Raw genomic sequence first — 27,736 nt, 5'->3', positions numbered from 1 at the left:
GAAAAACTGTGAGACAATGAGCAAAGACAATTTTTTTTCTTTAGTTACTATTGGAACAAAAGGATATTTCATTCTTGTAAGTGAATTTAGACATAGACATATTCCCTTTACAAAAATTAGCTGAGAATGGATTGCAAACCTATTTGTAAAGTACAAAATTATAAAAATCCTGGAAGATAGAGGCTAACCTCAATAAAGCTGGGTTTGGTAATGACTTTTAGCTATTACCCCAAAGGCATGAATCATGAAATAAACAGTCAGATGGACTCTAATAAAACAGAAAACTTCTGCTCTGGAAAGGTCAATGTCAAGAGAATGAACATTCAAGTAAATAACAACCAAGAATAAAGTTAGAAAAGAAAATCACTCAAAATATACTAGTACATTTATTTCTAAGAGAGAACTGAGGTACCTACCCTATCACTGACCCACATTTCTACCCTGAGAACTCTTCAACCCCAACTAAGAATGATCTGAAGCCTCCCAGAGGCCCACCAAAGAGAACACAGATGGTGAATAAGCATACAAAGGGCTGTGTAGCATAGATCAACAGGAAATACAAGCTAAAAACATGGTGAGAGACACCATGTATGTGAATGGCCAAAACAGAAAATACAAAAACTTGAGGATCCCAGATGCTGGATCCGTAGAAAGACTCATTCATTGCTCCTGGGATGCAAAATGCCACAGACACTCTGTGAAATAATTGGCAGTTGTTTATTTTACAAAAACAAAGTCATGTATACATAAGAACCAAAATCACAATTCCTAGCATATATCCAAAGGCATTGAAAATCTATGTCCATATAAAAACCTGAAAATGGATGAGTGGCTCTAACAGGTTTATTTATGATTCCTGGAATCTGGAAACAGTGAAGATACCCTTTAGTCGGTGAGCTGATAAACTGACATACCCAGATAATGAAATATTACAGGCTACTCAAAAGCTGACAGATGATAAGACATGCAGACTTTAACCATGTGCTAAGCGAATGAAGCCACAATCAGTGGAGTTCAGATGAGTTCAGGGCAGGAAAAACCCTCTGTAGGATGCTATAGTGGTAGATACACGTCACTAGATACACACTAGATACACACAATTACCTAACCACAGGATATACAACAGCAAGCCTGAACTGCGGTGCACACTGGATAGTGCCGTGTCAGTATGGGTTCACTAGTTAGGACTGGGCCACTCTGGTGGGAGGTACTGATAGCAGGGACGTTGTGCTTGCATTTGGGTGGTGCTTCATGTGGAGTCCATACCTGTCAAATTATCCACTAACCTAAACTTTCTTGAAAAAAAAATTATATATCCTGGATACTTTCAGTCCATGCCATCTTATTCCAACAAAATGGTTTTTCTCTTTATTTACTGCTGGTAACACAAACACGGGGAAGCAGGAGTGGTTAAGATCAATTTAAATAGAGAGCCTGAGGTTATTAGGAAATTGCTTCTTTTTTTCTTTCCTTCTTATATGCTCAGTAAAATTTCCCATGGAGTTGCTACGTTCGTCTTTCTCATTTATGGATATTTAGACAAATCAAGTTCTACCTATGTCCTGGCAGGTGTTATGTCAACTTGATGCAAACTAGAATCATCTAAGAGGGGAAACCTCAATTGGCAAAATGCCTCCATAAAATCCAGCTGTAAGCCATTTTCTTACTTAGTGATTGATGGGTAAGGAACCAGCCCATTGTGGGTGAGGCCATCCCTGGGCTCGTGATCCTGGTTTCTATCAAAGCAGGCTGAGCAAAACCTTGGGATCAAGCCAGTAGGTAGCTCCTGTCCATGGCTTCTGCATCAGCTCCTGACTCCAGGTCCCTTCCCAGTTTGAGTTCCTGTCTTGACTTCCTTCAACGATAAACAGTGCTGTGGAAATATAATCCAAATAAACCCTTTTCTTCTCAAGTTCCTTTGGTCATGGTGTTTCATCACAGCAATAGAAACCCTAACTAAGATAAACTGTAATAGTTTCCCACTCATTATTAAATCATCAACTTTTCAAGGTTTGCAAGTCTCAATGCCTTGTGTTTAGAATTTTAATCCAGCCCAAATCAATCCAGTAATGTATTAATCATGGCTCTGTGAAGGAAGATAATATGAATGAACATGAATGGATATTTACCGTCTGTCTAGCCAGGTATCTAGCTTAGATCTTGTAGTTTAAATCTTTAATTCATCTGTAGTGTGTTTTGGTGTTGGGAATGGTGCAGGCAGAGAACTAGTTTTAAAATACCGAGTTTTAAAACATTAAGACTTTAATGCTATCTTCCTCCTACTCTAAGAGCCAATGGTTTTGGTGTCCTGCCAGTGGCTTCTGAATCGAAACATTGTGGCTTTACAGTAATCTGTGATAATCTCCATTGTAGCCTAGGCCTCCTTTATTTTTTGTGTGGAAAGGCTCATGCTATTCATCTTTGCTTAATGTCTTTTCTCATTTAAGTATAGAATTGGGCAGCTCTTTCACGAATGAGATCTTGAACGAAGTGGCTAAGGAAGCACTGGGAACAGTAAGGGCAGTGATTTCAGCCATTTTTCAAAATGAGGTCTTGGAATTATGATAGCTTCTTTAGATGTGTCCAAATTAAGGCAAGGCAATGGGGGCTTTTATGATTCCCATTAGGAACAGTGTGGAACTTTGAATGGAAACACCTCCTACAGCAGGAGAATTTCTGCCAGGTGGCTGAGCTGTGTGCTCTACCAGGGAGTGATCTTGCTAGCAGCTGTGGGATTTATTGTCGGCCCTGAATTGTCTCTCTAGGTAGGCTACAACGGTATCTACAACACTGCCAGGGAGAAATCAGTTGCCAGTTAACTTTATTGTCATTTTTGGATTTTTCCATGCTGTGATTCTAGTCTAGAGCCTGCACTCTGCTTTGCTGTAAGAAAGATTGCAGCAGGAACTTACCGCTGGATGTGCCCTGTAACTTTTAGACATGGTGACACCTGCAGTCAGTTTCGAAGCTCTTACTTTGTTTCTGATAATCTAATGATAAAGAAAATAAAACTGTTCGGATATTTAATTTCTCCTATCCATAATGTTATACTTACAGAAGAAACTATTTCAGAATAGAGACCTAGGAGGCTAAATGTGAAGACCGTTTCCACAAATATGCCAGATGTTGGTGAAGTTTACCTAGTAGGCATACTCAACATATTCCATGTAGAAGTCAACGGCTTGATGAAGCAGTGTAAGCTAGAAGGCAAGGATGCTGGACACTTATTAGGAAGTATCAAAGAACTTGTCCAGTTTTAGGGAAACAGAGAAAAAAACCAAACTGGACAAGAAAACTGTGAACTATTGACTAATGTTACTGGAGAATCTATGGCTGGCTGAGTGTAGAGCTTCGACCACTAACTACATGTATCTAGGGTCTTGAAATCTCTGCCCTGGCCTGCCTCCTGTACCAGCTCTGACATTGACACACTCTCTTGATGGCAGACCCCTGTCATGCTTACTTCTACCATACCCAACTTCATGAACAATATATATGTTATAGATATACATACATAAAAACATTATATATGACATGTATATCCTGTTATATATAATGCTATATAATATATATATTATATAACATTTGTGTGTGAATCTCCTTGGGTGAAGGATAAAACAATGATTAATTGACGTAGGACCCAGGATTCACAGTTAAAACACTTATTGTACCTACATGGCCTGAAAGTCAAAAAGGGTTACTTTTGTCAATGGAAATTGAGGCATGATTGCCACAAAAAAAAATGAAGACAATGCCATGCAATTAAAAAAAAAGGAACAAATGGTTTTTGATGAGATTCAGGCCATATATTTTATATACTTAATTAATTAGTATTGATTGAATATCTCCTACATCCTCTCAACTGCATCAGATGCTGGGGTAGTATGCTGAACAAAACTTTCTGCTTTCATAGAACCTCAATTCCAGTCAGGTAGAAACATTATATAAATATATATAGATAACAATATATAAATATATAGATAAGTATGGACTGGAGAGATGGCTTAATGGTTGAGAGCACTGGGTCTTCTAGAAGACCCAGGTTCAATTCTCAGCATCTACATGGTGGCTCACAACTGTTTGTCACCCATGAATGTGGTCCAGACACATATAGGCAAAACACCAATACACATAAAATAAATAAATAAAAACTTAAAAAGAGAGAATTAAAGCAGTAACCTTTCAATGTATTTTTTTCCCCAAACCCTCCCTTCTTTATTCTGCTTTAAGTACTGGAGCAAGACCTCATGTGCATCTCTCCTTTGCCTGTTCACAGAATGTTAAGCAACAATATGAATCATGGCAAAGGAATAGAAGAAGGAAGAAAGTTCAATGGCCCAGGCTTCCAGTTTCAAAATTCAGAGAGGTGGCTCAACCATGTATGCAAGTTGAAGCCTTATGCTTCATGTCATTGCTTTCTACCAGCTTCGCTTGGCGTTTTGTTGGCTTGCCCATACCACATAGCATGGTCACACCCTTCAACCATGATGGGCCAGTTCTAGAGTCCAGCTCTGATCTAGCCTACCATCCCTCAAGGTAAGCTGACTGCTGCTAAGACTAGTGGTAGCCTCCAGCCACTGGCAAGTGTGCTTTCTACATGCAGACTGCACGTGCCACGCTTTCTTTGAAGAGGTCAGAGTCTAGGGCTCAAGGAAGGTGAGCTGCCTTGCTTCTCATGTACTCATTCTATATTCTTCTTCGGCAGAGCTGACAACTGTTTTTTCCCCCGCACACTGTATTTAGAGCCCCGATGGTCCTCTTCTACTTACTGGGTAACCATTCCTCACCAGTTAATGACACGTCATATTGAGATTTTGCTGATGAAATGTCTGGTGTGGTTTCTTTCTCACATTTGTTCACTGACTAACATACAGTGAGCCGAGGAAACAGTCTGGGACCCAGGAGTCACAGAATTTTGAGGTGGGATATGAAGTTTGTAGAGCAGAGTGTTCTTGACTGAACGCATAGTATGTGTGGAAGAACATGAAGTTGGGCTGGCCAGTGAAGAGTAGAAGCCTGATGATGAAGCTAGGTTTGAGTGAGAGAGGGAGAAAGTTCTAGAAAAGGGAGCTGGGGGCAGACCCTCTAGGTCCTATCCACTCTAGAGAACTTGGATTCTAACCTCTAAGCTACTGGGTTTTGAACACAGGAACAATATGACCTGACTTAGATTTTATCAAGAATTCTTTTTGACTTGGGTGTGAAAGGATCAAGCATTTAATGAGTTTATTAAAGTAATTCGTTCAAAGCAGAGATTTGACCTAGCTATAGCACCTGAAAAGAATTGGTTATTTTGCCCGTACATTGGAATGCTGCAGTTTCCGTACTGATTAGAAGGAAAAAGGGCTATTAACTGAGATGGGAAGGAACATGTTTGGGATTTCCGGGAGTCAGTTGGAAAGAGTTTCAAAAATCACGACATTTGGGAATCCCACTAACATTCTAAGTGGGGCTACTTACCAGAAAATTTGTTACATGAACTGGCAATTCAAAAGAAAACAGACTGGTGACATGCCATAGTCATTTCACTGGGTGATGGTCCTATTTACTGGAAATATGTAGGGAAGGGCCCCCTGAGGATAGCTTTCTGAATCACTTGGCTGTTTGGATATTGACTATGTGGAGCAGCAACACTGAAAAGCTGGTTGGGAGAACCTAGCTAGTCCAGGGGAGAATCAGAAGAAGATGAGAGCTGGACAGCTGGCTCAGCAGTTAAAAGCCCGCACTGTTCTTGCAAAGGATCTTAGTTTGGGTCCCAGCACACACTGAGGGACTTACAACCATCTTTTAACTCCAGATCCAAGGGGATCTTGTATTCTCTTTCCTCTGAACTCACAGGCACATAATTCCCACTCTACCCATAATTATAAAAGAGAAAAAAAATGGAAGGATATCCTGGAAACAAAGAAGCCTGCAAGAAATTGTTAGAAATGCATATGACTTGATTCTGATGGAGTCAAAGGAGCTCAAGGCAGGTTTTATCCCAGGCTCTAGCAATACTGAGGACAGTGGTGACCTTGGTGACAGCTATTTCAATGAATGACTGAGTGAATGAGTCTCCATAGGTTAGGCTTAAAAAGGATTCCATGGAGGAAAGCAGAGATGGTAGTTTCACCCACATATTGTTTCAACAGGAAACAGTGGAAGGAGAGGATTGCTGGGTAGATAGGTTTAATCATGACAGATTTTGGAAGTGTGTTTGCAAGCTAATGGTATCCTACCCAGAGGAAAAATGAAGATGCAAGCAAAAGAGTAAATACAGGAGATAGACTTGAGAGAGCGTTAGGGGAATACAGGCACAGCTGTTGGATATGACTCTTGATTGTAGGAAGAATGGTTCAGCCGCAGATGTATAAATTCCGTGGAGGAAGACATGTGTATGCTTCAGGGAGTGTGTATGCTTCAGGGAGAACATGTAGATGCTTTCCTCTAGACAGCTCCTACTTCCTTGAAAAAGTGAGAGTGGTATAGGGACCAAGAAACGGTGAGACATAGAGGTCCACCGGAAGTATGTGATGTGAAAACCATGGAAAAAAGTAAGGATAAGTTGATGAGAGAAATATGGAATGCGTGATGATTGAATCCACAGATCAGGGCACCTTCTCAGTGAATGAAAACAAACCCCAGGGAAGCAGCAAGAGCCATTCTCCCACGTTCTCATTCACTCCCGCAAAATATGAGAAACGACAAAGGTTCAGACGTCAGCTCCTTAGAATAAGGACAGATGGCTGTCGTTATATATATACACACACACACATAACACAGCTAAGTAGACTGACCGATAAGCATTTCAGAAGTTACTTTCCAGCCCCCATGTTGGGCCAAGGCGGACAACAGACACTTGACACTCAAAGGGCTTGTGTTTCCAGGTCCATGAGACTCCTGTACAGGACCGGCTTTTCAGACGTAGTGCTTGTAGACGCCTTCTCAAGTAGCCCTAGGTTTTCCTAGTAGCTGGCACCCAGCTAATAGATGTACAGTTTTGTGCTCCATGTCTATTAAGGCATGTGATGTGCTAGAAAAAAACTATTTTCAGAAAATAATCATTTTCCCCTCTGTGGTGGGCTAGTCTTTTTCACAAATATGAACTAATTTCACCCTTAAATCAGTCGAATTGATTCAGTATTTGTAATAGAATCTTTTTAAAAAAGATTTGCTTATTTCTTATTTATAGAGTGGTCTGCCTGCATGTGTGCCTGTAGACCAGAAGAGGACGCCAGATCTCACTGCAGATGGTTACGAGCCAACATGGTTGCTGGGAACTGAACTCAGATCTTTGGAAGAACGGCCAGTGCTTTTAACCTCTGGGCCATCTCTCCAGCTCTGTAATAGAATCCCTTGCTTCCTCAATATACTTTTCCCACTGAATTTGATGGCACTAGCTGCTGGCATGGATGATTACCTGGGTGGTTTCTTGGCAATGGCAATGCCCAAGGTCCTTAAATGGACCTTTTTTTTTTTTTTCTTTTTCTTTTCCCCATGGTGGATTCCATGATGGAATGTGGATTGTGGGAGAAAGGTTTTTTGTTTTTTTTTTTTGTAAATGTATTCAACAAATATTAACGAATATTTAGTCAACTCTGATGCCTTAGGTTGTGATGGTTAAAACACAGCCAGTCTTCTGGGGGCGTTCCTTCCTATCGAGGACTGTCAAGATCCTGTTACTGAGGAGAAACTATTGGTTGGGTTTTCATGACAAATTTATCCGAGAATGCAGTTAATAGAGAAATTATAGTACAACACTGAGATACACACACTAATATGCCAATCATAGGCAGCTGGTCCGAGTCAGGCCTTAAACTAAACCTATGCTTCAACTCATAGGTTACACAGTCCTTACATCAATTTGAATCAGATTTTCACTTATAAAAAAAAAAAAGCACATAGGAAAATCTTTCAGTGCACACTCCCAGGTCAAAGGGGACCCTTGCTTTGTGTGTAGAGGAGGAGCTTTATAGAAACATCAAATAGTGGAACAAAGACATGAAAAAAAACGATGTGTAATTTCAGAATTAACACGTGACTCGAAAAACTAAAGAGGCTTATAGAGAAGAAAGCCTCGTGTGTGTGTGTGTGTGTGTGTGTGTGTGTGTGTGTTGTGTATGTGTGTATGAGTACATAGAGTACACAAAATGTGAAGTCTTCTTGGGGACCTGACATTTGAGATGAGATCTATGGCGTGGTGGAGATCTGTGGAAATGTGGGGGATGATTCTTCAACAGGGCTGAGTGCAAGTACAAAGTCCCTGAAGTCCAAGTGTGCTTGGGTCATCCGAGTACCATCAACAGGCCACAGTCAACAGAGATGGTGTGCTAGATCATTAGGATTTGGTAAGGATTCAGGTCTTACTATCAGGGCACTGGGAAACCGTTGGTGGCTTTATAGGATACACATAAAGGTTGTATTTGAAAATAATATCTGTTGTTTGAGGAATGGATTGCAGTGAGATAAGTAGAGACACAGTAGAAAACCCAGGTAGTGGTTCATGAATCCAAATGGGAGAGATCGGGATGGCTCAGGTGAAGATAAGGGAGTTGATTAGAGTCAGGAGGAAGTTTCCGTAGACTCAGCAGAGCATATGAGTGGAGGGGAAGAGATGAAGACTGGGAGTTAGGGAATTGAAACTGAGTCCTTGGTGGCCAGCATGAGCCACTAAATGAAAGGTGCTGTTACTCAAAGAGATGGAGGATATACTGGGGAGAAACAAAGGCCAAGATCGAAGATGTATTGGTTGAAAGACATCATAACTGACATTGTTTTGAATGGGCTGAGTTTAAAATATTTCTTACTATAAAACAACAGATGCTGGCACTGGAGAAATACATTCATTGTGGTTGGTATTCTTCTGGAGTGCTACAGTTTGGTTCCCAGCACACTCTGATGGCAGCTCACAATTACCTATAGTTCTATTTCTAGAGGATCAGATACTCTCCTCGGGCCTCCATGGACACCCTCACAGAGGTGTCCCACACACAGGTATGTATATTAATGTTATAAATGAGTCAAAGTAGGAGATGCTGAGCAGACTGTCAGCTTTGCTAATATGGGGCATAGGAAAGTGACCTAGCTGAGCATGTGTATTCCATTTCAAGCCACAAAATGTAATCAGAATGCCAAGGGTCAGGCATTATTAATACAGAATAGTGACAAGGACATAGAATTTAGAGACACTAACATTTAGAATTCAGATCAAGGAAAGAGGAGTCAGAAGAGGGGATAAAGTGTAATCACTATGGAGGTTATAGGAAACCGGGGTACTGCTGACAGTCAGAGAATCAATAGAGAATCATATTTCAGGAAGAAAGGCTGTGTTAAGCCCTATTCTCCATGGACCAGATTCTACAAGGACTGAGATTTTTTTTCTGAGATGACTTTGAAAAGAAACATTTTGATCCAGTACTGGAATAGGGTTGAGTTGGTGATATGTATTATACATGTAATATATGACATAAATATATATACAAACGTACACATACAGATGGGAACACAGAGACAGACTATGGATGATTCTTGCAGAAGAGTAGAGAATGAGGGTGGTTCTCAGAGATGAATACGAACATCATCAAGAACAGGTTTCTTACAATGGGGAATCTGGATCAGTGCTGTGTCACTATCTTACTCAGTATCCTGATACTTGGGATCAGAGAATCTACACCTACACCTCTATCTAAAGCACCCATTCTGCTCAAGAGCATAGCTAATGTGGTCGTTTAAGTGAGAATGGCCCCCATAGGCTCATTTATTTGGATACTTGGTCCTCAGTTGGTGAACCTATTTGGGAAGAATTAGGAATATGACCTAGTTGGAGTAGGTTTGTCACTGGAAGTGGGCTTTGATGTTTCAAATGGCTTGCACATTTCCAGTTAGCTCTTGCTGTCTCTTGGTTGTGTTCTAAGATGTGAGCTCTCAGCCACTGATCTAGTCCGATGTCTGCCTTCCTGACTTCTGCCTTCCTGATGTCATGATTCCCACCACGATGGCCATAGAATCTCTGAAGCTGTAAGCCCCAAATAAATGCTTTCTTTTGTAAGTTGCTTGATCAAAGTGTCTTTTTACAGTAATAAAAAGCAATAAAGACAGCTAACATACAGCAGGATTATGAGTCAGTTAGCATTTTTGCTCAAGGCCATATCTCTTCATCTTGTGTGTGGGGTTCTGCTCTTTAGATTCTGCATATACTACACAGCACTGACAAACAAAATCAGCTGCAAAGTATTTGCATACACAAAAGATCATCCCATTATTGGTTATTATTCTGACCTCCAGGAAGCTAGTATATTTTTGTCGCAATGTCCATTCGTTTTACCTTCCATATTCATTAGAAGATAGGACAGCGAGGAGACGTTATAACTGACCTTGGGTTGACAACCCAGAATGTCAGTCAGCAAGCAAGCATAGATCTTTTTAAAATAAAATCTGAAGAACACCAAGTTAAGTTTGCTAAGGAAAGAAACTTTCAAAATTTAGAATTCTTTATTTCATTACCTAGTCAAGGCATGAGAGTGAAAACATAATCTCTAGCTCTGGATATTTAAACAAGTTAACCTATTTTTTCCCTGAGAGTGATAAAAGCTGTGTCCTTGCCACTCTTTAGGATTTCATAGCTCTATTTTCAGTATTCTTTGCTATAGTGAATACAGGTACATGTTAAAGCAAATACTCCTGAGGTAGTGAGGTTATAATTCATTCATGGTCACTTGTCATTTGGAATTGTATTTTGAATATCTTTATTAATGTCTAACCTTTAAATTCAATGCCCCATGTGCCTGTTTTCTGAGATATATTTTCTTCCTTCATAATATTAATTTAAATATTTATGAATTTTAAAAATTCCATTCCTTCACATTATTTGGCTGCATGTTGATGACCTTGAATTTGTCAGGGACCCTGCTGTTATGCAGTTCTGGCTCTGTTATTGCTCTGGGACCTAATACAGCAATGGGTGCTAATAATCTAGCTTCTGCTCTATGGTTGTGTGCAACTGGTGAACCTGCCAGGTTGGGCTGCTCCTTTCAGTCACATGGCTGAACTGGCAACCAGCAACTTTCATTTTCCAGGCTATGAGGTTTTGGGCTTTTTGTGAAATGTCAAACGTTTCAGTTGGTTTATTCTGTTTTGATTTCAGGGGAGGAGTAGCACTCACTAATCTTACAAGAGTGTTGTGAAAATTAATTAGTTAATGTGCACAAATACTTTGAAGATTCAAATGGCCAGTGTAAATGCTCATTATTGTCTCATGCACACCAGGAGCCTAACTGGGCAGGTGGATGTGAGGCCAAGAGATGAAAGGGTTATGTAACACAGAAAATAGTGGGTTAGTGCTGTCAGATTTGGCAAACAGGTTCCTCAGGATTGCAAATGTGGGAATGATGCTCAACAGAGCGCAAGTGTTCCCAGGCCTGGGATCAAGTCACCCCTTGCCACCAGTGTTGCTTTCCAAAGTATTCCAGCCAAGATGAAGGCCGTTTAATAGCACCAAGTATGACGATAAGGTTGATGCATCCTCACATAGAGATGGAGGTAAAGAGAAGGGAAGCTCCCAGACTCTGAGAACCTGGTGCTGCTATAGAGCTCTCCCAGCACAGCTAGGTGGTGGGTGATGGTGGTGGTGGCAGCGGTATGGTAGTGGTGCTGGCAGTGCTGGTGGTGGTGAAGGTAGTGATGTTGGTGCTGATGGTGCCGGTGGTGATGGTGGCGGTGGTGATGGTGGCGGTGGTGATGGTGCCGGTGGTGATGGTGGCGGTGGTGATGATAGCGGGGTCTAACCGACTGGAATCATGCAATGTCAGTCTCAAAACACTGCATAATTCCAGCTGAAGTCAGGGCTAAAATATACAACCTACAGATCTGGATGGAAATACTTTAACCTTGAACGCAACTGAAAGAACTCAAACAGGGCAGGTGTGCTAGAGAAATTAAAAATAATGTAGCGTTTTTCATCCAAGAAATTGGCATTAGGAATATTTACCTGTTTATTCTAATGCTGTCAATACTTGGAAAACATAAACAAAACAAATACATAATAATAAGGGATTGTTGAAACATGTTGTGGCTTAAACATGAAATAAAATGCTACAAGGAAATTATGTGTTTTAGATAGTTTCTTGTTAACAAAAGATTTCCAAAGTAGATTAGGCTGAAGAAAATCTAGCTAATGGAAATGTATTTATTCTCTATTTTTTTTGTTTGTCTACTGTCAATGGTTACTGTTATTATAATGGAAATAATTATTTATAAGAAAGAAAATACACATTCCTATAAGTGCTCAAGGGGAAGAGTATTTGCAAAATAATAACCCCTGAGATTTATACAAAACCTTTAAAAAGTATCCAAAATTTATAATTGTAAGGTAGTTCTGTTATCTCATAGTTTGTAATGCTTCTCAGCCTCTCCCCCTCCACCCTATTAGTCCTTTGAGCACATAGCCTCCATGGCTGACTCCTCTCGGCCCAATCAGAACCCAATAGAGCCTTTTCCTGTGCCAGTATCTGAAATTCTTTCCTTTTCCTTAAGCGGAGACTCGACACACTGAGGATCTATTCTACACCGCTGAAAGCCACTCTTGGAGTTAGTGCCCTGAGGACACAGGCTTTCGCCAGGGAGAGGTGAAGAGCCACTGACTACCATCTTTCCTCTTATTTACTTGGCTGCACCATCCTCCTGTGTACATGCCTCTCAAAAGATCCCAGGGCAAGAACAATCCACTCTCAGCTCCCCTAACATGCCCAAATTAAAACCCAGTGTGTATGTGCCATATGGAGATAAAGAAACACTGTATATCAAAGGAGTCATTTACTCAACCCCATAAAAAAGAACAGCAATTACTCACTGAATGGCTTCTAAGCCCCAGACGCTAGACATTATATTACTGAGTGTTTCAAGAAATGACACTTTTCTAAGCGAAGGAACTTCAGATTAGGATATGAAGAAAACTGCCAAGGAGATGAAGCCTTAGTACCAACAAATTAGTTGTGCCTCATACTACGTAGTTTGTTTGCTCTTTAAACACGACTTGCAGAAGAATCTTAAGAAATGTCTCTTGCACTAAATATTATAAAGTTATAGGCCTGCAAGTTGGCTCAATGTGACATGACAAGGTGCTTGTGGCCAAGCCCGACAACCTAATTTTCATAAATTGTCCTGTGATGTCCATACATGTGCTTGTGATATGCATTTGCCCTAAACAGATGTGAGGAGGTATGTAGTCAGGCTTTGAAGCCACAGAACACATAAAACAACACAGTGAAAGAAGGGAGGATGTTAAATTGAACAAGACCGACTTCAAGTGCTATCAAATATAGCAACAGAAGAGACATTCAGGAGACCTGAAGGGGGTCATGGCAGTTCGTGGGGGGTGGAGGGTGGGGAGTGGGGGGTAGGGTGCTCTAAAGCGAAGATGAGGGACGAATGGATGTCCCTTGAGGAGAGGGAAGAGCAGGGCAGAAGCTCACAAGTGAGACTGTGCGGGATGGTTAGCAGGGCATGATGTGCAGTAGAGAGCAAAGCTAAAGTGAAAGACATGCTTTCTGCAATTCAGCAAAAGCTTCAAGCGTTCTTCTCAAAAAGAAGTAGGATTTGTGGTGTAGGAAGTAGGAACCATTCGAGCCTGCTAAGCACGAGAAAGGCTTCTCAACACAGAATATAGAGTAAGAGTCCAGGGAGGGAAAATGTGAAGAAATTTAACCATGGTATTAAAATATGGAACACTGGGCTTTTTGACTTGGTGAATGTTTAAAGAGATTTGTGTCTATAAACTAAATACATATGCTCTTATGCACGAGCAATCATGGGCTGGTCTATGAGTTTTCATTTCTAGTAAACGAGGGTTAGAATGCTTCAGACTCATGTGGTCTAAAGATGTAAGCCCTTCTAGCAAGAACAAAGCATACTTACGTGGTGCTGGGCACCATGTCAGAGTCTCCTTTCTGTTTTTACTTTTTTGAGTGTGTTAAAGTGCTGAGGATTGAACACAGGGCCCGTGTATGCTAGACAAGCACTCCACTAGGAAGCTACATGCTCTATACAGGTTGTTTTTCCTCACAGAGCTGCTGTTCCTGATATAGCTCATTAACACTTAAAGAAACTAATGCAGAGTGAGGCTCAGAAGTACAGTGGCTGAAGAACAGCATTTAAGCCGCAATGTGTAACTCCCCCAGGGAGAGTTGCTCTTTTCTGGCTCCTTTTGAGCTTGGCCTCCCGGATGTCTGAGGAGTCCTGGTGACCTGAGATGCAGAAGAGCCATTGTTGTATTAATATATTAATATTTACTATTGATATATCTTTTAGTAAAGCTGGGGTTTATCCTAAACAGCTGTATAACCAAATCACCACACAGTGGCAAGGATTTTTTTAGTTAACCTAGAACACAATGCTGGGCAATAGTTACTCCATCTTAAACCTCCAAGCCCGCATAGGTTCATACCCTTCAGATTCACCCATCATACTTGCTTTTAGTGATATCTTAGGTCTGGTTCATTTCTCCATGTTGTTCCAAGATCTCTCCTCCAGCCTCTGTTCTCCCAGCTTCTCTCCTGCTGCTTCTCCTCCTCCTTTTTCTCCCACTCCTCTCTCCTCTGGCTCCTCCCCTCTCCCTCCTACTCCTTCCTCTCCATTGCTCAACATTGTGGCTGGTTGTTTTATTTTGGCATGTTTACACAAAGTTGAGACAGGTGATGCTTAGAATAAGTATCACAATGCAATTTCTGGATTGAAACCAAAGAGTGAGCGAGAGAAATCAGCATTTGAATGAACAAGGGTAAGGTGTATACAAACAGAACATTATACCAAACGAACATTATACCAAAAAGCCCTATTTTTCTTTCCCTCTTTCTCTCCTCTTCCCCCACTCCTTCCCTCTCTCTGTATGTCTTTGTGTGTGTATGCATGTGGGTCAGAGAACAACTTGTGGGCATTGGTTCTCTCCTTCTATGAAGTATTGGGTGTTGAGGTTCGAACTCAGCTCATCAGGTTTGGTGGCAAGCCCTTTGCCCATTGAGCTGTTTCTCAGGCCCTTCATACATGTTCTTGAGGAGCAATCATCATGTCAATTGGCTAAAATGCAAGACCTTCAAGGTTTACGAGGAGGATCTTAGAAGGCTTTGTATCTGTTACATGACAAGTTCCCCAGTTAAGTTGATCTGACATTGAAGGAATTTAATTCAGAGTAATTGTCCACCACTCATACACTAGAGTAAAATTAAATAATGTAATCGGCCAGCCTAGTTAGGCTGACATTCCTTTCCACAGCGGGGAAAATGCTGTATCCACATGGGAAGAAAACCAACAATTAGACAATGGAACAGAGTAAAGCATTCATGAAAACTGAAGTTGTTTTGCTCGTTGGGCTGATGAAAGATAATATAAGCAAAATAAACTTTGGAGTAAGTTTTTCTTTATTTTTACTTATGTTCATATTGATAGTTTGCATTTATATCCATGTACCACTTGTATGGCTGGTGCTGGCTTATGGTTGGTGGAATTCGAACGTGCCTTGGTGCTCTTAACCACCGAGCCATCCCTCTTGTCCCATTTTCTTTTTCCTGGTAAGAATTACCAAGGCAAGGCAGCAGTCAAGTTTTCAGTTGAGTAGATTTTGTTCTCAGGTACGCTGGGTCGCAGCCTCCTGGTATAAACTGAGAGTCTCCTGGAGAGAGTTTTCAATTGAGTGGCGTGGAACATTGCAGTTATAATTACAGGTGCTCGCAATTTCAACAATTATGAATTCCTTCCTTTCTTCAAATAAAAGCTTTGGGGCCTTTTTATGCGTTACTTATTAACATGCAGATACTCACGGGAGACATAACAGCATGGATTCTTTTCAGATCATGAGTTGAGGAAGAGTCAATTTAATTTAGTTTATTTTGGTTCATTTGGCTTCAACTGAATTCATCTGAGGCCCTACTAAGTGCAACACCTTTTGCTGGTTCTTCCCCACGGGAAGAAAAGATAAATCAGGTAAGTTTCAGGGTTTCGCAAGCTTCTCGTGGGGATAGATAGTAAACGTTTGAGGCTTTGCAGGCTGTGTGGTCCCTGGTGTAAAACTCAACTCTGTAGTTGTGAAGAGAAAACATCACGCACACCAGCAATCAAAGCCGTGTTTCAACAAAGCTTTATCAATCAGCCTGTGATTGCATGCTGAGCCCTCAGTGAGCTACAAGTTTTAATAAAACAAGGATTTACCTGATATCCTCTGACAAAATAGGAAGAATTTTAAGGGTGCTCAACTTGACTGGAAATCACTGGAATCTTGTGGAAAACTTTAAGCAATACGCCTGCCTGGGTTGCCTACACAGGATGGGGGATTTTCATAGAACTGTTCTGGGACAAGATAGGGTCCTTCCTAGCTCTCCAGATGGCATTAGTACTCATCACAGTTCAGAGATACTGACGTGAAGCCATATGTGGGAAATACTGTTAGATGTATGGCATTCCCTTAGCCATATATAATGTGAGGCTGGCAAGATGGGGAATTAGGGAGAGTGGCTCAGAGGAGAAACTGCTTGCCGCACAAGCAGGAGAAACAAAGTTTGGATTTGCAGCACTTACATTAGGAAAAGCAGGTGGTTGGAGCTGGGGTATGGCTCAAGTGGAAGAATGCTTTCTTAGCACTCGCTCGCAAGGTCCTAGATTCAATTTCCAGAACCACTAAGTGAATGAATGAATGAATAAATAACAGGTTGGCTTGATGACCTACTACAGTTCTAAAGCTTGGGAGGCAGACACAGGGCAAAGCTTGGGCAAATGGCCAGGGAGACTAGCTGAATACAAAGGTTCCAGACTTAGGGAGGTCCCTCATCAGTAAATAAAATGGAGGATAATTGAGAAAAATACTCAGTGCCAACTTTTGATTTCCACACACATGGACACCCAAAAGCCCAGGCTTGTCCCACTCACGAATAAACATGCAAAAAAAAATCAAGTAAGAAATTTTATTTACATAAAGTTAAGCTACTAATTATATGCTTGATCCTGCATAAACCTGAAAACTATCACAGCTCCTATCCTTGGAGCAGCCAGATTTATAATGTCTGTATTCACATATGACCTGGCTGAGCTTTCAAATATGGCCATAGCAAAGAACCACAAACTATACGACCTTCAGCAAGAAAAGAAATAGGCTTGGTTCTGCAGGCTGAAAAAGAACATTGAAGTCAGTAGGGCTGCCATCTCCCTATAAAGGTTCCAGGGAAGAATCAATTCTACTCCTTGTCCCTGCCTGCTGAAGGGTACTGGTCACCCTTGGTGTTCAAGCCTTGTCAATGCCTCTCCTTAATCGCTGTGCCATTACATGCAATTTTATCCTCTTGTCCCTCCTCTCTCCTCTTCTCTCTCTCTCTCTCTCACTTTCTCCCTCTCTACCTTTCTAAATGGACACCAGTAATATTGGATTAAAAGCTCACCACAATCCAGTGTGACTTCCTTTTGATTTATTTCTAATTGCATCTTCAGAGAACCCCTTTCAAATACATTCGCTGATGCCCATCTCCGGAGACTGAGGCTGTTTTTATGAGGAGAGACACATTTCAACCCTAAATATTACCTCATGATGAAGTTTTCTCCCTTGTGTATGAAGAACAGAAATAGGATGGATCAGTCGAAAGAACATTGGACCTCAATTTAGAGGCAGATTGTGGCCTCATCTGTGAAATGAGACTGACAATTAGAAAAATGATATTCAGCAGTCATGGAAAGAAGCCTTTCAAACAGAAGAATCTCTTTAAAATGAAGTGTGAAGAGCAAAGGAAAACCAAACAAAATAAATTTAAAGTGTCGATATTGTTAATGAGCAATCTGGAATCAATTTAGAGACAAGCCCATGGCCACATTTGAAGTGCGTGTAATGTAATGAAATTCTAGCACAGGAGCCTGGGCTCTTGCTGCCTTCTCTCCCTTCCTCCCTCCCTCTCTCTGTCTGTCTGTCTGTCTCTCAGACAGGGTATCGCTATGTCTCCTATTCTTTGTTGGCCTGGAGCTCAATGTGTAGAGCAAGCTGGCCCCGAACTTGCAGTGATCGGGCTGTTTCTGCTACCCTGGCGCTGTGGTGAAAAGTCTGTGCCACCACACCCAGCAGTTCTTGCATTCACTTACGTAGTCACAAACTGCCAGAGTTCTGGGTGTACACCATTCCCTTCAGGAGAAGGGTTTTGGATGGGACAAATGTCCCTTTAGCTTCTAAGCAAGCATAAACATTTTGTTTCAGTTTGCAGTATGTTTCAAAGAGGGGTAACTCCTCTGGTCATGTCACTTTACTCCTCTATGTTTTCTATCTAATCACACGTACATGCTACTTCAAGTGCAGAGCATGCTGCATGCCGAGACTCAAGTGGGAAATTGCCTGGCATAATAGAAATTAGGAGAACTTTGGCTTCAGGTTGGGTGAGCCATTGTGTCCTCAAGTATAAAGCGGCCATGAGGTGATACCTCTGCATCAGAAACTGGCTGTGTGTTTGCTGAACTAATATGTAAGGTTTGTAGCCAAACTAGTGGTCAGTAACATGAAGAAAGCATGAGGACAGAGGGTTGGCCTTTTAATTCTCTGTAATTCAAAGGTGACATGAGGACAGCACTTTGTTAGGGGAGATGAAAGGAGAAAAAAAACCCTATGAGGATTTTAAAATTACTGTGCAAAGAGCTCAGAAGTGCCCAGGATGGAATGGAGTAAGACAAGCACAGCCAAGACATCACAAAGCTCTGTCCCCTATGTGTCATAGTCTAAGCAGAAAACCTGTCTCAGATGGCCAGAGTCCAGGTTAACTGTGTCAGCTGGCTCTGCTCTAACAAAGGGCCCTTCTTGGAAAGAGGGTGGCAGGTGGCAGGTGCTGTCAAGAAGGCCACTAGTCACCTACAGCTCAGTTTCATTTGGAGAGAGTTTCTAAGTAACATCTAAACTTCTCTTCAGTGGGAGAACACCAAGAAAGACAGGACAGGTAGGCTATCAACTCTTCCTCTACATAGACTTTAAAAATAGACCAAGGTCATGCTGGACATTTCAAGGACAAAGGAAAATCCGTTAATTCATTTTCAGTCTTCTTTTTTTCCATCTCCCAACTTTTTTTGAATTTTATTTTATTTATTTATTTTTAATTTTTTTTTTCCATCTTCGTCCCTTTGTTGTGTTGCCTGTCTATACCTCCCAATTAGACATGGATTTACCAGGTGCATGTGGGCATGCAGGGAAATTGAGGAATGGATCTGAGTTTTTTCATGTAAGCAAGAACATGATGCTATGTGACATCAGTGAGATGATATATCAGTTGTGAGTGTATACATGTGTCTGGTTGGTTTTGGTTTTGGCTTAGTCAGACAAACTATATCTGTGATGAAACACCATGGGCAAAGCACATCAGGAACCTGGAGGCAGGAGCTGATGCAGAACCATGGAGGAATGCTGCTTGTTGGCTTGCTCCACAGGGCTTGCTCAGCCTGCTTTTTCATAGAACCCAGGGCCACATTTGTCCAGGGATGGCCCCATTCATGCAGGACTGGGCCCTCCCATATCAATCACTAATTTAAAAAAAATGCCCTATAGACTTGCCCACAGCCCTATTTTGTAGAAATATTTTCTCAACTGAGTTTCTCTCCTCTCCAGTGTCTCTAGCTTGTATCAAGTTGACAAATCATAGTTAGCAGTGTCAATTTAACACACCCGGAAAAAGAAAACCTCAGTTGAAGAACTTCCTCAATCAGACTGGCACGTGGCTTTTCTGTGAGGCATTTCAGTTTGTTAATCATTGTAGAAGGGCTCGGCCCACTGTGAGATGGGCCTGCGATGTACAAGGCAGGTAGTTGAAAACAGCAGAGGAGCAAGCTAACTGGCAGCGCTTCTATGGGGTTCCTGATTCAGTTACTGCCTCTGGGGGTTTCCGTTTTGCTTTAGTGACAGATTGTAACCTGTAAACCCTTTCCTTCCCAAGTTGCTCTTAGTCATGTTTATCACAACAGAGAGTCAAATTAGCGCAGCATGCGTTGGCATGCATGCAAGCATGCACATGTGTATGTTTTGAGGAGGTGCTGAACGTATTTGGAGACTTGTTATTAGGCAGAATGAGTCAGGATTTGGGATTCTCACACAGGCATGAATAAGGAGGGGAGACTGGGTTGTGAGGTCTGATCACACTAATCTCTCTCCTCCTCATCCCACTTTCTCTTGTGAGTTCGACCAGGAGTATATTAATTGTAGGGCAATTCAAATGCTGTGGGTGAAAGGGTGAAATTAAAGGGCACAACGTCAAATTTACAGGTCTCTGTTTTGAAATACAGGTGAGCTGTCAGCCCTGAAGCAATCAGTAAGAGAAAGCCAAACTATTGGCAAGCAATGACGCTTGTTAATTCTCATTTCCTTCTGTCCTCAAATTGGTACGCACACTAGCCTGTGAGAGCAGAAGATGGTGACAAAGGAGACTTCTGTTCTATTTGCTGTTGTTTGGGATGCTCTTATTAACCACTTTGGGTTCGGAAAGAGACACGTTGTCAGTGAGAAGTGAAGCAAACATATCCAGGTAGTTGATTCATTCTGTTTGTCTTTTTGTGAAGTTCTTGTCTACTCAGGGTTCTTTTAGTCCTCCCTTATCCCCTCTCCCCCACCTAACTTCCAAAAGGCTCCCTGAACACCATCCAAAGTTTGGTAGAGTTCAAACATCTCAGCATCTGTTTTGACCTATTGCTGGGTGGAGCCTCTCAGAGGGCAGCTATGCTAGGCTCCTGTCTGCAAGCAGAGCATAATATTGTTAATAGTGTGGGGTGTTGTTTCTTACCATGGGTTAGGTCTCAGGTTGGGCCAGTCATTGGTTAGATACTCCCCCAATCCCTGCTCCCACTTTATCACTGAGCTTCTTGTAAGCAGGATAAATTTTGGGTCAAAGGTTTTATGAGTGTGTTGGTGTTCCCCTCTATCCACTAGGAGTCCTGCCTGGCTAGAAGGTGGCCTGCTTCAGTCTCCATGTCCCCCGCTGCCAGGAGTCTCAGCTAGAATCACCTCCATTTTCCCCCAAGAGCCTATCCTGCTTGTCTTAGAGATGCCCCCTTTAGTTTCTCTTTTCTCTCTCAGCCCCATCCCCACTCTCCACACTTCTGATTCCCACCCTCGGATCCCTCCTGACACTGTCTCCTACCCAGTTCCCTCTCTTCATCTAGTTCCTCTGTCTATTCTATTTTCCCTTCAGTAACAAACATTTTAAAGAAAAGACAGAGAAAGATAAAAGAGGAAGAAGGAGACACAGTTTTAGATGGCAGCAGCAGAGGGAGGAGTGAGGCCATCAGGAACATGCTCTCTACTCACTCAAACCCAGCAGAAAGATGCCATTTAAAAAAGAAAAAAGCTTTTCCCAGTGACTATTCCACAGCCAAAATAGTTTAAAAAGATCCTTGCTGAGGTGATATTGTGGGCCTCACAGACCCTTCATGAATAACATTCTTAGCAAATTCAGAGCCAGTGTCATGGAATAAAATGTTGATTCTGAACTGAATGGTATTTAGGGAGGTGGCCATCTAGTCAGGGTGAAGAGTCCAATGGAAATAGAAAGCAATTCAAGAGGCAGGACTAAGGTCAGGAAGGTCCACCCAGGAGTAAGACCAAAATTCTTCACTGAACTCCTAAAAACTGCTTGTGTGATCAGCATCTATGACCCAACACATGAAAGATTGCTACTGACAGTGACAACATCTATAACTCAACCACATAAAAGATTACTCACAAGTGTGACAGACATCTAGAATCCCAAGGAGGAATGCAGAGAGTTGAGACTGGAATTAGCAAGAGAGTCTTTTGCTCTCAGGGGAATACTGGGCATTGAGCCCGGTGCACACAAGTCCACTCTAGCAGAGAAAAACGAAACTTCAACCCGACTGTAACTTCATCCTTCTTGAACATAATGAATACTTCCACTGAAAGAATAGCTTTAAAAAATCCAACCAACAAATTAATCCCAGATACGTAAATGCCAATATAAAAACACTATAAACATAAAAACAAAATACCCACACACTCAAAGCAACATGACTCCTCTAAAAATCACTAATCTCAGGATAACAGCTTCAAATGAGTATGAATTAGATAAAGTCCCAGGTAGAGAATTCAAAGTATGAGTTTAAATATAATGAAAGAAAGCAAAGAGTACAGAAATGAACTTCTCAATGTATTCCAAAAGAGTATAAACAAGCAGTTAAATAAATAAAGAAATGGAAACAGTGTATGAAAGTAGGATTCAAAAAAGAAATAGATATATGTGAAGAAAAAATTGAAAACATGAAAGAATGAGTCAAACAAAAGGCTGAACGCAAAGCTTCACCAATAGAACAAATTAGAGTGAGAAGACATTCAGGGCTTATAGACAAAGTAGAAGATTTTAAGCTTTCAGATAGTGACAAAGATAAATTAATAAGAAAGTACAAACAGAACACTAAAATTCTAAGATGCACAATGGAAAGACCAAATTAGTGAATCATGAGCATAGAAAAATTTCATGCCAAAGGCATATAAAACACTTTCAATGAATTCTACCATAAATGTTCTCAAATTTAAGAAAGCAGATGCCCATTCTGATACAAGAGGCACAAAGACAACCGGAAAAGAAACTTCCTTTGTATTATTATAATTACACATATGAAAAGCTATGAGAAAGATACGGGATATTCTATATAATAAAACATTAAGTACTTCAAAATCAATAAAAAAATCGGGGATTAATATACAATCATCAATAATAATTCCAAATACAAATGATCTCAGTCAAATGACATAGAATATTATGTTACATTAAAACCAAAGAAAACAAAACAAACCCCACCTGGCTGTTGCCTGCAAAGAAATGCTTTATCACCAAAGACTAACACGATGTTAGAGCGAAAGAATAGTAAAAGTTATTTGAAGCAAACAAACAGAAGAAACAAGTGGGTACTAGTATAATAACTCATAAAATAGACTTCAAACCAAAATTAATCCGAATCGATAAAAATAATTACTTTATACAATTAAGACAATAATCCATGAAAGTACATTAACATTCTAAACATGTACACTCTAAATATGGAAGGATCCAACTTAATAAAACAAATACTATATGGTTTAACCCCAACACAATTATAGTGTGTGATTTACTACTCCAATAGATATGTCAGTTCTAAAAAAAAAAAAATACACAACAAATTTAAATGGTGTCATAGATCAAATGAACCTCAGTGGCATATATGGAACATTCCATCCATATGCTACAAAATACCATTCTTTTCAGCAGCCCATAGAAGTTTCTCTGAAGTAGATCATAAACAAGACACAAAACAAATTTCCTATACAAAAAGAATAAGAGCATTGAATAATTTCTAATATTGTTTCATTATGATGGAACAAAGCTAGAAATTGACAGCAAGAGGAGCCATAGAAAATCCACACACTCAGTGGCAATATTGGATGACAAATGAGCAACTGAAGCAATCAAGAAAGAAATAAAAAGATGCTGGGAGTGAATGAGAATGAAAACACAACATATAAAAATGTGTATGATGCACTGAAAGCAGCCCGAACAAGGAGGAAGGCTTATAGCTCTAAGTACTTACATTAAAAACTCAGAGACAAACACCTGAGGAAACACATGCCCAGTTAGAACCTTAAAGCAGCAAGAACAAGCCAAACACCAAATCAGTATCTAAAAATAATTAAGATCAGGGCAGAAAATTGGTATTAATGAACAACACCATGAAGCTGTTCTGACCTTAAGGTAAATGGGGAAATGCTCAAGTTGTTTCTCTTGAGATCAAGAGCAGGATAAATGCCTGCTCTCTTTGCTCCTTTCCAATGCAATACTTAAAGTCTTAGCTAGAGCGATATGACAAGAAAAGGAAATAAAATGGATACAACAGCAAAGCAAGAACTACAGTGCACTTATTTTCAGAAGATATGATATAAAATAGCTTCAAGACTCTACGAAAGAATGCTTAGATAAATCTAAGATACACTTTCAGCAAAGTGACAGTATAAAATATTAACCCACAAAATCCAGTAGCTTTAATATATATTAATAACAAAAATATTCGAAAATAGATCATATTCCCTTTTTCCTCAAAAAACACAGTAAAACAAAATAAATAAATAAACCCACAACACAACCTTGAAATAAACCTCACTAAGAAGAGAGTCCTCTACAATAAAAACTGAAGAAGAAAATTAAAAAGGCTACTAGGGGGATGGAGTAATCTCAATACTCATGGATTAGAAGCTTTAATATTGTGAAATACCGAAACTCTACAAAATTCAACCTTAAATTTTAATGCCATTCACAGAAATGGAAAAAGTCTTTAAATTCATATAGAAATGTGAAAGCACTTACTAGTAATATCAATCATGAGCAAAAATAAAAATGTATTTGAGGTTTTACCATGCTTATCTCCAAGTTAATACAGAGCTATAGCAAAAAAAAAGTGTGATACTGGCATGGAAACAGCTGATAGTAGACTAGGGGCTCAGAGGACTGTGGCCTGGGATATATAAGCCAAATATACCCTTTCCTCCTGAAGTTGCTTTTGGCCATGGTCTTTATCACAACAATAGAAACAAAAGTAAGATGGCAGATGCTTGGTTGTATTTTATGTCAGTCTCATTGTTGAGGTGTGTTACAGTTTAGAACCCCTTCCTCCCTTAGTCCCCAGATGAGGTACTGCTTTAAAAATATGGTGGCCTGGAAACAAAGTAAATAGCTTTGTGGTAAGAAAAATGTTTCTAGGATGACGGTGCACTCTCATTGCCGGGGAAGACCCTGAATGATACAGAACAGTGATGGATGTTTCCCAAGAGTATGGAGTATTTGCTGTCTTTCCAAATGCCTCTTTGCGAGGTCTCCCTGTGCTGATGTGTGCCATCTCAAAGATGTGAATTCAGAAGCTCTGTGTGGCTTATGCCAAAGGTTTTCTTTTTTCTTTTTTTTTCTTTTTTCTTTGCTCAGGCTAGGCAGAGGGTGACCTGCTGTCTAGTCCCAAGTAAAGAACATTGGACACAAGATTTCTAAAGAGCTTCCCTGGTAGCCAGCCCTTCACAGTGTGGTTGGAATCAGTGTTAGAGGAGTGTGTTCTTGAGACTTTATAGACGTTTTGACCAGTTTTCTCACGTCCGTATCCTTTGTATCTATTTTTTGACGTAGCTTTATATGCTTTTGCTGTAAGAAACTGTAGTCATGACTATGCATGTTCTGTGAATTCTAGTAAGCCTTTAAATCATGTCAAATTAGGGGTGCCTGGGGACCCCTGACACAATATGAATGAGGGAAAAATGAGAGTAGCAGTTTAGTCAGGAAAATGAGGAGATCCTGAAGTGGTCCTCATGAAGATGCCACACATTTCCCCCAGCAGCTGCACCAAGTGGGGCCGTAGGCCTTTGAAGGTAACAAGGGAGAAAGATTAGGCTGCAGTTGTCCATCTGAGCTTTCTGATTACCACTGAAGCCGAGACTCAGTACTTCTGGTCTCCTTTAAAGAAACAGAAGGGGAAGTCCAGAGAAAGCAAGACACAAAGACACAATTAAAAGAGGCAGCTACTGGGCCACTGGGCCCTGGAAACATATCAGGGCCTGAAGCCTGCTGAGGTGCCTGGTGACAGGCAAGCAAGGGTGATAAGTGGCTCTGTTGTCAGGCCTGTCTCTGTCCCTCATTTTCATGTCCCAGTCATAGTCAGTACACCAGTGGAATTTCCTCCAGGTTTGTCTTGTGTACTTGACACCAGTCCCAGACAAGAGCTCTGCTGACCTAAAGTCCTGGCCCTGTCTGGGCTGCCCACCAACTGAATTGAATCCACTTTCTTGGTGCTTCAGCTGTGTGGTCCTCTCTTGTCACACAGTCACTGTCTCTCTAGGTCCTAAGACTATAATAAACTTTGTCTTCTGGAACCCCCATCATGGCCCCTCCATGCTGCCTTTGACTGACCATCATGTAAAGAAATACAGAACAGTATCAGTGGTGACATTTGCTTCTAAATGTCTAATCCCAACATTCATAGGTGGCCAAAATATAGACAACAACAACAACAAAACAAACAATAAACAAACAAACAAAAAAATTCCCCACAACAACAACCCCAAAGTCCAAAGGAACTCTGACTATCTTATCTGCATTTTTTGCCAAAACTCCACACTGTGACTGGGTGACTTAAACCACAGGGATTCATTTTCTCACCGTTCTTTAAAGTAGAAGCCTGAGTTCAATTCTAAAGGATCTTTCCCTGACTGGAGGAACTTCCTATGCCTTGGGTGACATTTCTTCGGTGTGTGCTGGGGCTCAGGGAGGGGATAGCTGTGATGCCCCTTTCTCTGTTTGTGAGGACGTTAGCTCTGTTGGGTTGAGATCTGTTCCAACACGGTCATATGGCAGAGGACTGTGGGACGACTAAAACTTCAGCACCCAGATTTGAGGAATAATATTGGTCACCCTGGGAAAGTCCAACTACCACCTTCTGGTTTCTTTCCTACAAGGATGGGGCACAGCCGTGCGCAGCAGCATTCTGTCAGCAGGCGTCATGTTCTGAGGCCTCTACAGTTTTCAAAAGTCCTCTGAAACTTTTATTTTCTTTTACTATTCCCACATATGTATGTACATATGTAGATATACATGTGCGTACATCTGTGTATGCCTGTGTGTGTATGTGCTTATGCATGTCTGTATGTGTGAGTGTGTGTGTGCACCTTCCTCTGTTATGTCCATGGAAGTTTCTTACTTAAAGTTCTTTCTTTCTGTAGCTCTTTAAACCTTGTACTCACTAAGTTTGTGGCAATGTCATCGCCCCTTTTACATCTCTCCCAACTACTTTTTAAAAACTTAAGAAAACATTAAAAAATACAAAAACAGAAAAAATAAAAAGCCTGATTTTTTTCACTTAATCAAGTTATAGTCCATTTTTCATTGATATCCTCTTTTAAGGCTTGTTATTTGGCAAGTCTTGGACTAAATATAATTTGTACATAAAGGTAGCATAATTTTTTCTTAAATCTAATGGCTTACTAAATTACAGCTGCAATACCATTGTCACACCTACAATGATTAACAGCAATTGCTATCATCTAACATTCAGGGAGTGCTTAAAACTTGATGGTCTCATAAATACTTTGATGTAGCTAGTGTGTTCACATCATGATCCTAATAAAACCAGAACACTGGCAGGTTAAAGTACATTTCTGGCATCTTTTGAACTATAAATGCTTCCTTTCTTTCATTATCTTTCTCATGAAATTTATTTGTTGAAGGCCAGAGATTATTTGTTTCTTGGGGTTTCTCAATCTGGGGTTTTGTTGATTGCATTCCCTAATGTCATCCCTGAGAACTAGCAAAGAAAAAAGATGTAGAGAAACTAGAGCAGATTCACATTCATCCATCTTCCGTGCTTCAATTTCAGACTTCAATGACAACTGTCGTCTGTTCCTTCTGCTTGGTTTCTGGGTGGTGTCCCAAACATCCCCATCTCTAGGCTTCATTTTTCCACCTGTGCTGTTTAGGAGTAGTAACCTTTCCTCAGATCTTACCCATTATTTTTGAATTTTGTGTTCCCAGGATGTTTTGATGGAAGAAAACTTAGATTAGTCAAGATGAGGTTTCCAGGGGGTGTGTTCAACTCCAATGCTGAAAGACAGTTTCTTTACAGTGTAACCATATTTTGGAGAAGGAGGGGTAGGGGGAAGGAGGGGGAAAGAGAGAGAAAGAATAATCAATATCTTCTAAATTTGTTATATCATGAAACTACTCTGCTTAGGATAACATCTCTCTTT

General features: G+C 40.7%; 1 protein-coding gene across 8 annotated transcripts in view; it reads left to right on the top strand.

The window, feature by feature from the left end:
• The window catches only part of LOC132652304 (uncharacterized), a 54,528-nt gene extending 36,762 nt beyond the window's left edge, over positions 1-17,766 (top strand). For 7 of the 8 annotated variants that reach the window (XR_009589796.1, XR_009589797.1, XM_060377253.1 and 4 more), the window contains 3 exons: positions 4,277-4,379; positions 8,803-8,976; positions 17,449-17,766. Coding sequence is in view for 6 of the 8 variants with exons in the window: in XM_060377253.1 (XP_060233236.1) it covers positions 4,277-4,379; positions 8,803-8,976; positions 17,449-17,495 (324 nt within the window). In the remaining 2 variants the exon portion in view is untranslated. Of the gene's footprint in view, positions 1-4,276; positions 4,380-8,802; positions 8,977-9,896; positions 10,010-17,448 lie in introns of those variants that run through there. The other variant, XM_060377249.1, reaches the window with a different exon arrangement.
• The last annotated feature ends 9,970 nt before the right edge of the window (positions 17,767-27,736 follow it).

Source organism: Meriones unguiculatus, chromosome 2 (assembly GCF_030254825.1).
Source record: "Meriones unguiculatus strain TT.TT164.6M chromosome 2, Bangor_MerUng_6.1, whole genome shotgun sequence".
NCBI lineage: Eukaryota > Metazoa > Chordata > Mammalia > Rodentia > Muridae > Meriones > Meriones unguiculatus.
The sequence above is the reverse complement of the archived record's forward strand: the minus strand, read 5'-3'. Positions and strand labels throughout refer to the sequence as shown.